At 43.2% G+C, this 12074-nt stretch overlaps 1 protein-coding gene across 1 annotated transcript in view; it reads right to left on the bottom strand.

The window, feature by feature from the left end:
• Tbce (Tubulin-binding cofactor E) overlaps nucleotides 1-12074 on the bottom strand; it is a 778896-nt gene that overhangs the window by 56967 nt on the left and 709855 nt on the right. The window contains exons 11-12 of the mRNA XM_068356257.1: nucleotides 8746-8865; nucleotides 6061-6232 (exon numbers count right to left, since the gene is read on the bottom strand). Coding sequence (XP_068212358.1) covers nucleotides 6061-6232; nucleotides 8746-8865 — 292 coding nt within the window. The remainder of the gene's footprint in view (nucleotides 1-6060; nucleotides 6233-8745; nucleotides 8866-12074) is intronic.

Below are 12074 nucleotides of genomic sequence, written 5' to 3' on the forward strand. Positions count from 1 at the left end.
CCAGTGAGGACCTGTCTGAGCATCTCGAAGGGTGGGAAGTCGTTAACGTCGAGGTTGTCCCAAGGGTGTTGGAATTCGTCCTCGAACGCTGCTGCTGGATCTGGCACAGGAAAATAAAACACGGGGAGCTGTGCGTTTAGTCTCGTGGCGAAGAGGTCTATCACCGGCGAGCCCCACTTCAGGAAGAGGGTTTTGACCACTTAGGCCACCACCGTGGCGTTGCCGCACACCGGAGCCACGGTGCTTCCCCGGGGTAGATGGACGAACTCTAGGCACGCCCTTTGTACGGTCCTCATCTCCAGCACGTTTATGTGTAGGTTCGTCTCCTCGACTTCCCATTTACCTTTTGCCATTTTGTCGAGAAGATGGGCACCCCAGCCCTCCTTGGTTGCTTCCGTGAACAGGAGCATCTCTGGAGGGTCGGTTGCGAAGGGCATTCCCTTGAGGGTGTTCATTCTGACGTGCCACCACTCCAGGACTTCCTTCGTCTCCAGGGACACCAGGACTATCTTGTGCGGGGAGTCCTATCAGTCTTTGCCAGTCCTTGGCTCTCCTGGGCTGGCCCGGCAGGAAGGGCCAGAGTATCTGTTTCAGGTTGTCCAGTCTCTCCGCGGAGGGAGAGGCCCTCGCCATCCGGGAGTCTAGGACCAACCCTTGGTAGGTCATCCTGGTGGAGGGTATCAGCTGGGACTTCTCCAGGTCGATGATGATACTCAAGACGTTGCAGAACTGCAGGAGCTTCGCGCCTTGCTCCCTCAGTACTTCCTCTGAGGCTGAAAGCAACAACCAGTCATCTAGGTACCGAATCTGGCGGATGCCCTGTTCGTGCGCCCAGTCTGAAACTGTTGCGAAGACCCTCGTGAAGCCCTGAGGGCTGTCGACAGTCCGAAGCATAGGGTTTTGAACTGCAACGTTTGGGTACTCCATTCTACCCTTAGGGACTTCCTGCTGGAGGGATGGACAGGGACCTGGAAGTAGACGTCTTTGAGGCCTATGGACCTCATGAAGTCCTCCTCCTTCAAGGCCGCTAGGACCGACTTCGGAGTGTCCATCTTGAAGTCGGTGTTGCACACGAATTTGTTGAGGGCTGAAAGGTCTATGACCGATCTCCAGACCCCTGTCGCCTTCTCCACCAGGAAGAGCCTGCTGTAGAACCCTGGGCCCGATTCTTGACTGGTTCTACTGCCCCTTTCGCCAGCATTGCCGAGCCTTCTTCCTGCAATGCTGCTACTCTCAAGGGGTCCTTGGGTGCCAACCACTCCGCCTGTTGATCTGGGATCAGAGGTGGGGGTACGCTAGGAAGGGCAGCCTGTACCCCTCCTTTAGTACTGCTACGGTCCACGGATCCGCTCCATGGTCCCGCCATGCTTGCCAAGATTGTTTCAGGCATCCCCCCACCTGAGGCGTCGGCAGGAGTAGGGGGCCTCCCCTCCTATCTCCTTCGAGAGCCGCGGCCTGGAGCCCGAGTAGGAGGGTCTGAAGGCTAACTGTGGAGTCAAAGCTCCTCTACGGGAGGCAAGGCAAGGGAAAGATATGTGTGCCAACTTCTACATCCGACGGGCGGACGGAGCTGAAGAGGCACTGGGCAAAGGTTCGGGGGGGGGGGGGGGGGGGAAGACCTCTCCAGCAGCCACTGAGGCAGGCACTGGAGAGGCAATAGCCCTGTTCGACCCGCTAGGGGGAAAACCACTTTACCTTCGTCACGGATGGAGCCGTCAGGCACGGGGGTAGCCGTCATGGGTCTACCCCCTCCCGGGGAAATCCGTGGGGTTTAAGTACCCTGCCATGTCAGCGGCCGCCTCCGATGCTTGGATGAGGCTGGCAGGGACGATGGCATGGCTGGCTCCATCACGGATGGAGCCGCCGGGACGGAGGTACCCGTCATGGGTGTGTCAGCGGCCACCTCCAATGCTTGGATGGGGCTGGCCGGGACGATGGAGCCACCGGAACGGAGGTATCCGTCACGGGTCTACCCCCTCCCGGGGAATCCGTGGGGTATTTTTCTTACCAACGTTGGAAGTGATCATTTATTTTTCTGAGTAAGTACAGTTTTGTTTATATTTGCTTGTCATGATTGTGAATGATAGGAACAGTTTATCATTTATCTTTGATTATAGTGCGATAGTTTAGTTAGCTAGGAGTGTTCGTAAGTGGTTTTCTTTTTTTATTTTGCAGGCCGTAATTCCTCCTTAGAGAGACTTACTCCTTTGGACTGCTGATTATTTTAAAGTTGATTTGATTGCAACTGACATTGCTCACAATAAAGCACTTGATTAGAATGCTCTTGGAATATTGACCTGTGTTGATGGCCCATGCCGGATAAAGAAACCACGAATTGGATTGTTCTTGAATAGATGAGATAACGAGGATTACCATGGCTTGTAACCATACCAGATGGTGGTATTGACTGCTAGGTCGATTGCGTTGATTTATTTCCTGTCGGGCCACGGATTTGAGGTGGAACTGCCAATTTTAGTGTTTCGGCTTGAAGAACCGATGGTGTTTTGTAATCGAGTAACCATTCTCATTATGGTGTATTGATATATTTGGAATTTGGAGTTGAGGGTGATATTTACAGTGACTGTTTTAAAGATGTTTGTCTAGTGTTGGTAACAACGTGTCAGTGGTTGTACATGTACTATAATATATATATCTCTATTTTCATTTTTTTTGTTAAAGTTAATTTGGTTTGAGTTTTTTTGGTTTAGTTTTAAGGATATTACTTTAAGGATATTTTTGAGGAAATTTTATTAATACATATTTATCTATATTTTGAATGCAGAATTTTGAGTGGTGATTTGTTTTAGTTTGTAAGAAATATAGTATTAAGGTTATGTTTGGTTTCAATTTAACTTCTGTCCAAAAGTCCAGTTGATAAAGTAAGGGGAAAGTTTGTGTTGTGGGACAATTGTCTGGTAGAGTGATTCAAGGGTGTGGGGGTTGTTTTGCAACATCCCGCCACACCACCCCAGGGCACCAAAGCGATTCGCGCTTTTCGCACCTGTCTGTTACATATCCCTTGTGAAGAGTACGGGCTAATTATGTATACTTTTGTGTTTGCTTGGTTCCAATCAAGTAGCTTATGTATCCTAATGGGTTTGCAAGGTTCACATACTGTGGCATATGTATAATAATGGGTTTGCCGGGTTATTACATATGCCCCCTCTCAAGTAATGAGTGGAATGACACTTTGATACCATGTAATAGAAAAGCTATCAGTAAAGTGGGGTTAGCTTAGAGACAAATCGATTCCAGCTGACAGGGTTTCCAATGCTGTGCCCTAGTGAAGGAGAAGATAACAGTGAAAAGACAGGACCAGTCAATCTTCACTTTCATCCCAGTCTAACACTTAACCTCCATCCTTGCTCCGATGGTAAACATTCTGTGAAAGGAGCCAAGGCGGCGATACCACCTCCTGTGTAGCTAAACAGGTCCTCGCAAAAAGGCATTTAGGGCCCTGTGGGATTGCACAGTGTACATCCCACTCCAAAAGGTCCAACATGAACTACTTCTTCGAGAGGATGATTCCCTTTGATTCGGACAGCATCATGAGTTAGTCCTGGATTGCGTCTGTTTTTTCTCCTCCTGCCTACTTGAGGAAGAGTCCCAGCTAGATGAACTTCTTAACTGAGCTGGACATCTTAGTTGGACTTACACTTCTTCTGGAGGGAAACTTCCCCTGGGGTGTCACTCATAGAGGAAATGTCCGACTCTTGGTATTTCCGCTTAAGAAGTGAGAGCGATAGGGCAAGGCATGAGTACATGATGCCTTGTTCTTAGAAGAACAAGATTTCTTTGTTTTATGCCTCTATGCTTGAGTGATGATGAGTGAGTACATTCCAAACATTTATCAGTTTTCCCCTTAACAGGCTTGTGCATATCGAGGAACAAGATTGAGAAATGGATAGTTTCCTCACTGGCGAATTTGAACTTTCCCTGGTCCTTGAGTGTGCAGGAGAATGTTCTTCTGCAAGTGCTGGGGATCTGGCCCACTTCATTGCATGGGGACTCACAATTTGATACCTTCCCAGGCTTAGGAAGTGATCAGCTCGTGAATGTCTAGATCAAGGAATCTTGTGAGACCTCTGATGCTTTGTTGGTTATGATCGTGGTGTAGCCTTTCCAGTGATCTTTACTCACCATCTCAGCTCGTGGAGGTGATTCCTCCGAAGTCAAATAGTGTATCCAATGATCAGCCCTCTTTGTGGGTATGCGAGGGAAGGCTGGCGTAGCTCGTCTACGGCATGATCAGTGTCAGAGGTCTATAGGGAAGCTTTCTTTGCTCGTCTGCTTGTTCTGTGTGTGGAGATACTGAAGCATCCAGGGAGCATCCCTGGGCAGGAGAGGGACTAGAGCGTAGCTTTTGCTCAATGTCCTGACCAATAACACCAGTAGAAAGACACTTGTGAGACTTATTATTTGAGGTAAAGGCCTTAGCCCTTGAACCTCATACTGTGATGCTTCCACTGGGGGAAGGTTTTGGTACAACTCTATTCTTCCCACAAAACTATGCATAGTAAACTGGAGATGTCTCAAGAGACTAGTCTAGATCAGTCTTCATGTGCTTTGGGGAACTTTTCTTCTTCCTAGTGGAAGACAGCTCCTACTGGTGCAGAAGGCGCAGGAACAGACAAAGTACGTGAAGGGAGCGATGACGCTTTTGCTTCACTACAGTCACGGATTTCGCAATAGACAGTCCATCAGCAACTGGAAGCGGATTGTCTGCAACAACAACTGATACATCAAGGGGCGTTAATTAACTACACTCCTTCTCATGCAGTATGGGGGCAAAAGCAACCTAGCAGCGACCAAAACATCCAGGTCCTTATAAGGGTTGTCAAGGGATATGTTAGCAGAACTTGAGACGAGGCAGGGGGTACTATTACCTTTGCTAGAGTAAGGTAACACTCCTGTCACAATCAAAGAAATCCCTGAGGAAGGGGCAAGGTCTCCTCCTCCTCCTTCTTCCCTCTTCCAATGGTCACGGCCTCGGAAGGAGAAGTCTGTGCAGCAGCCTTAGAACCCAAAGAAGGAAGATAGAAGCCTAAGAACTCCTTGGACAACGGCGTACACAAAACTGATTCCTAATATTCCTCGTTGACTTCTGCTTCTTCGCGAACCCTGCCAACTGAATCGGATGCCACTCCCTACACTCCATACAGGAATGCCCCTTGCAGCAGCTACAAAGTTTATGGGGGTCAACTTTAGGTTTGCTAATGAACCAGCCACAGCCCTTGATCGGTTTGCAGGGACACAGCCACAGAATGTGTGATAAAGCCGATATAATTAATAGCAATCTAATTGCACAGTCTAAAAACTAAACACACAATTAGAAATTACTGACAAGAGCGCTGGAGACTACGACTGTACTCTTCGCTGGCCAAGGTGCAGGCAAAGATTACAATGTCGGACAGCCCGCTGTGTTTACCTCATTGAAGGTCGAAAATTTTTATCATGCATATGAAAAACAAAGGTTTGGAGAAATAACATCAAAGCCTTGGGTGGTTGTAAAAATGGCTCAATAACATGTTCTACCCTTTTGTGGATTATATCTGTACTTCCATTCGGAAGTGGTTTTCAAAGAGTCAACTAACCCCCAAGTACATATCACAGTTACGGAAAATGAGTGTCAGTGGGCTTTATGTCTAAGCTCAGTTCAGTAGGATGCTAACATAGTCTTTGTTTTATATAAGGATGAGTATGTGTTATCCCATAGTCTTAGATTGTTGTGGCATAGAAAACACAGAAGCATTCAAGAATTAATAAGTTTCAAACAGATAAACCAATACGAAAAATATGAAGTTTTTAACGTCCTTTCTATTTTTCGTAATTATACAAACCTTTAATAGGAATATGACTTTAGCAAAGTTGGACCAGCCGTTACAAGTTATATGGAGGAAATACAGCAGCAGTTAAGGTTACTGGTGTTTAGCTGGCATAATACAGTACCTCGTTAAAACCTTTAGAACAGAGTTTCCAGCTTTGCTGTAGTAGTTATTCACCTATTACAGGACTACGTTTTGTATTCATATATGAACAAATAATAATGATGACCCTTACCTTTAACCAGCATGAGGTAGTTAGGATGCTTGCGCATGAAATCTAGAGACAGATCCGAATCCAGGATCTCTTCTTTGCCTCCACTGCTGTAGTACTCGTCACTGAAAGACTTGAGGTAGAAGAGCTCACAGTCACGCTTCTCCTTAGCCATTATCCTGCACCTGTTGAAGACCTGTGTGGGGAATAGGAATTAATATCAATAATAAACTTCAATAGTTTTCAAAGAAAATTTCAGTAATTTTTTCAAGTTGACATAAATATCTTAAGATATTGTATATTCATTAGTCATTACTTCTCGTGTAGTTTATTTACTTCTTTATTTCCTTTCCTCCGTGGGCTATTTTTCCTTGTTGGAGCCCTTGGACTTATAGCCTCCTCCTTTTCCAACCTAATAGACTAGAAAGGGATTCTGCATGATGTTTTGGGCTTGAATTGTAGTGTTGATCCTGTTGTCTCTTTGCATGAGAATCTAGTCAACATAATTGATAGGCGTATCCCTTCTTGTGTGCTAAGGTACTAGGTGAAGGACAAACTGTGGTTCAATGATGATTGTAGACATGCTTATTTGGAGAAGCAGGAGGCCTATCATCTTTGGAAGGGTAATAGATCAGATTTGGCCGGAATAACTATACTCAAGCTTAGAGCTTTTGCTCAGAGAGTTTATGCTTTAATTGAAAAGGAATACAATATAACCATAATAGAAACACTTTCTGGTACAACCCAGGATCATAAGTGGTGAACTACGCTTAAATCTGAACTCTTTGTTGTAGATGCAACAGTTCCTCCTTCACTTAAACCAGATGGCTCACTCACTCACTGTCCAAAGGAAAAGACAACCCTTTTGGCTGAGAGACTGGAGATTTCCTAGTTCCAAAGTTATGTTTTTTTGTGCTAGTTAGCAAGAGGAGGAGCTATTACCACTTGTTGGAAAATTGGTAATGTAACTCTACTATGTAAATGTGTTTATGGTAGCTCAAGTCCAACTGATTACTGCCCAATTTCCATAACACCCATATTATCCAAAGTTTTTGAACGTCTTCTGGCAAAACGTCTTAATAGGTTTGCTGAAGGTAATCATCTGTTCCCTAGTTTAAAATTCGGTTTTTGTAAAGGCCTTGGAGAACGTGATGCCCTTCTTACAATCTCCAATGCTGTACAGAAATCCCTTGATTGTGGTCAGGAAGTTCGTATGATTGGCCTTGATTTTAGTGCTGCCTTTGACAGTGTTAATCATGAGGCCCTTGTTTTCTAACACAAACAGTTGGGAGTGGGTGGGTCATTTCTCAGCATTATTATTGAATTTTTAGGTGATAGACCTCAAAGAGTTGTTGTTGATGGGTACCTCAGTGAGTAAAGGAATGTGATATCTGGTGTTTCACAGGGTAGTGTTCTTGGCTCATTACTATTCCTACTATACACACGATATGTGGTTTGGCGCAGAAAACGAGCTTGTTGCATATGCAGATGATGCTACTTTCTTTGCATCATTTCCATCTCCTCAATGTAAATCTGGGGTTGCCAAAACCCATAATAGAGATCTAGCTAAAATTAGTGCATGGTGCAAATTATGGGGTATGAAGTTGAATCCTAACAAAACTAAAAGTATGATTGTAAGCAGGTCAAGGACAGTGGCTCCTCATCATCTGGATCTCAGCACTGATAATGTTTCTTTAACTTTGTAGACTCTTAAAATTATGGCTGTGATTCTTGACAGAAAATTTACTTTTGAGAAACACATTAGGTCTGTTTCTTCTTCAATAGCACAAAAAATTGGCTTATTGAGAAAGTCTTATAAGATTTTCGGTGATCAATCAATCTATTTTAATTCTTTCATTCTACCTTGTTTTGAGTATTGTTCACCTGTCTGGTCTTCAGCTGCTGATTCTCGTCTTAATTTGTTGAACAGGAACTTACGGTCTATTAAATTTCTTATTCCTGATCTAGATATTAACCTTTGGTGCCATCATTCAATTAGTTCATTATGCATGTTGCATAAGACTTTTTAAAATTCTGCCCATACATTATATTCAGATCTTCCCGGACAGTTCTATCTTGTTCGTAATACTAGGCATGCAGTTAATTCTATTAGTCAGGCCTTCTCCATCATGAGGCTCAATACTACACATTTTTCTTGAAGTTTTATTCCAGCTGTGACAAAGTTGCGAAATGCTTCAAATGTTCAAACTTGCAGCAAATGTTTTTATGTTGAACAGGCTGACATGTCTTTCTATAGTTTATATATGACATATCTGTTTTGACATTGTTACTGTTTTCAAGATAATTTATTGTTATTTTGTTCACATATCTTTTATTTCCTTACTTCCTTTCCTTACTCGCCTATTTTTCCCTGTTGGAGCCCTTGGGCTCATAGCATCTTACTAGGGTTGTAGTATGGCTAGTAATAATAATAATAATAATAATAATAATAATAATAATAACAATAATAATAATAATAATGTCGTGAACTATGAATCCTGAGGGTTAAGGCAGCCGATAGGTCTACCTGCTGATTCATCAGTAACCTTTGCCAGGCCCTCCCTGGAGCTAACTTGGAGAGGGCGCTTGGGAGCTGATCATATGTATATACAGTATGGTCACTCTCTTGAGCATTGCCCTGTCCTTGCCTCTGATGCCATTCATGGTGACCTTTAAAAGAAAAAAATGAAGACTTCCAAATCAACTCACCATCAGAGATGTGATTCTTGCAAAGGCAAACTCCTGAAAATAGATGTCAGACTTTTCATCATAACTCATCACCAGGTTCTCCAAGACTGGTAGCTTGTTCAGATTACCCAAGGAATCCCACTGGAAAGAAAGCAAGGTTTTTAAATGATGTAAATCTTCCAAAATAATTGACTGTTTTTTATCATAATTACTTAGAAATCATTAAAGCATCCCACTAAATAATCACAAGGGTTCATATTCTTCTAGAAAAGAATATATCACAAATATTCTAAAGTAATTTGTATTTTCTCTAACTATACAAACCTAAAACCTTTAATAGAAGTATGACATCAGCAATGCTATAATGAATGTTTAACCTTTTAAAGTAGTAGTTATATTAGCTAGCAGTTAAAGAGTTAATTCTATTAGAGCATTCAAAACTAAAATACAGTGAACCCTCGCTACTTCGCGGTTCGACCATCGCGGATTCACCACTTCGCGGATTTTTTCCATAACCCACATATATACAGTAATATATATATATATATATATATATATATATATATATATATATATGTATGCATGTATTTATGTATATATGTATGTATGTATATATGTAGGTATGTATATATATATATATATATATATATATATATATATATATATATATATACACACACACACACACATATATATATATATATATATATATATATATATATATATATATATATACAGTGGAACCTCTACATCCGATCGTATCTACATCCGAATTTTCCAACATCCGAAGTAAAATTCGAGCAAATTTTTGACTCTACACCCGAATTTTATTTCGACACACGAAGTAGCAATTTTCGTCGTACCGGTTGTATCCGAATTTTTCGACACGCGAAGTACAATTCGAACACGTTCCGACTCTACACCCGAATGTTTTTTTCGACACCCGAAGTAAACAATACTCGTACGCGTAGTCGGTGCTCATAGCGCCTGAAGTGTTTTTTATTTCCGCCGATAGAAGGCAGCACATCGACCTCGGAGGGACGCTCAATTAGCGCGGCTTGGGTCAGTCCTCTGTTCTCGTCGGCTTCGTGCGGTTGTGCTCTTTGCGTTGTGATATTAACTGTGAATTAATCGTGATTTTTTACGTGCATCCATTAACGATAATTTACGTAAATCATGGGTCCAAAAAGGCTTAGTTTTGCCAGTGGTAGTGGTAGTGGTGAGAAAAGGAAGAAGGAAATGCTTTCTATAGAAATTAAGCAGGAAATTATTGAAAAACATGAGCGTGGCATCCGCGTGAGTGAACTTGCTAAACAGTATGGCCGTAATATGTCGACGATCTCGACAATCCTTAAACAGAAGGAAGCTATTAAAGCAGTGAAACCTTCTAAGGGGATCACTATAATTTCCAAACGCCGTACCCCTATCATAGAAGAGATGGAACGACTTCTACTAGTGTGGATTAAGGATAGAGAGATCGTTGGCGACACCATCATCGAAACAGTCATCTGCGAGAAGGCGCATGCCATCTTTACGGACTTGAAGGAGGAGAGCTCTGTGGGTGATGCTGGGGAGAGTTCAACCGAGCCTTCCTTAGATGATTTCAAGGCATCTCGTGGCTGGTTCGAGAAATTTAAGAAACGGTCCGGGATTCATTCAGTTGTTCGCCACGGAGAGGCTGCTAGTGCGGACACAAAGGCTGCAACTGACTTTGTTAAGAAATTCGAAAATATCGTAAAGGAAGAAGGCTACGTAGAGCAGCAGGTGTTCAATTGTGATGAAACCGGGCTGTTTTGGAAGAAGATGCCGAGTCGAACCTACATCACTGCTGAAGAGAAGAAATTGCCTGGGCATAAGCCAATGAAGGATCGGTTGACTCTTGCTCTATGTGCCAACGCTAGCGGGGACTTTAAAGTTAAGCCCTTGCTTGTTTACCATTCAGAGAACCCTAGGGCCTTTAAAGCACACAACGTCGATAAGGATCAGCTTCATGTTTTCTGGCGATCCAACTCGAAGGCCTGGGTCACTAGGCAATTCTTTGTGCAATGGGTAAACCAAGTTTTCGGTCCTTCTGTGAAGAAGTATCTTCATGAGCAGAAATTGCCTTTAAAGTGCCTGCTATACCTTGACAATGCACCCGCTCACCCCCCCGGACTTGAAGATGATATCTTCGATGAATTCAAGTTCATAAAGGTGCTGTATCTTCCACCAAATACCACCTCTATCCTCCAGCCCATGGACCAGCAAGTCATCTCTAATTTTAAGAAGCTGTACACCAAGCACTTATTCAAGCAGTGCTTTAATGTCACGCAAAGCACCAACTTAACTTTGCGTGAATTTTGGAGGGGCCACTTCAATATCGTGCACTGCTTAAAGATCATTGATCAGGCTTGGGTGGGATTAACTCGACGGACCCTCAATTCTGCATGGAAGAAGCTGTGGCCTGATGCAGTTTCTCCCCGAGATTTCGAGGGTTTTAACCCCGAACCTGATCCCGTGGTCGGTGCAGCGGAAGCCGTAGAGGAAATCGTCTCCCTTGGCAAGTCCATGGGTCTGGAGGTCGACGCAGATGACGTTACGGAACTCGTCGCCGAACATCACGACGAACTGACGACGGATGAGCTCAAGGAACTCCATGCTATGTCGGAGCACATGAGTGATGACGAGGAAGAGAGCGAGGAGGTAGAACATGTGTTAGGTTCAGCGCAAATAAAAGAGGTGTTAGGAAAATATCAAGACGTGGTCGACTTCATCGACAAATACCATCCAAAGAAATTGCAGGTTTGTCGTGTAGTTTCTCAATTCGATGATGTTTGCCTAACGCACTTTCGAAACATTCTGAAAAGCCGTACGAAGCAATTATCTATCGATGCTTTCTTTAAAAAAACTGCGAAGCGAACTCGCGATGAAGAGGATGTAAGTGAACCGAAGAAAACGGCAAAGAGTGAAGAGGAAGAAAGTGAAACACAGAAAACGGAAAAGAGTGAAGCAAAAGAAATTCAGTCAATTTTAAATGTAAGTGATAGTGATTAAAATTACGTAATCATCAAAAAGAAAAAAAGAAAATGTAAAAAAAAATATAAAATATAAAAATAAAAAAAAAATAAGCTAAGTTATGTTAAAGTTCACTTAGTGTAAGTTAGAATAAGTTACGGTAGTGTTACGTTTATCGTAGTTAACCTCTCTACCTCCTCGCCGTCCGTCCGTCTCCTCTCTCCTCTCTGCGTAGCGAAGACGAACAACACCTGCGCTGGAGTTTCTTAGGTAAAGTGACGCTAAAAACCCGTTTCTTATTTATCATTTTTTGCTAATTCTTCTTATTTACATGTCTATTCTTCTTATTTACATGT

This window comes from Palaemon carinicauda, chromosome 32, assembly GCF_036898095.1.
Source record: "Palaemon carinicauda isolate YSFRI2023 chromosome 32, ASM3689809v2, whole genome shotgun sequence".
Lineage (NCBI taxonomy): Eukaryota > Metazoa > Arthropoda > Malacostraca > Decapoda > Palaemonidae > Palaemon > Palaemon carinicauda.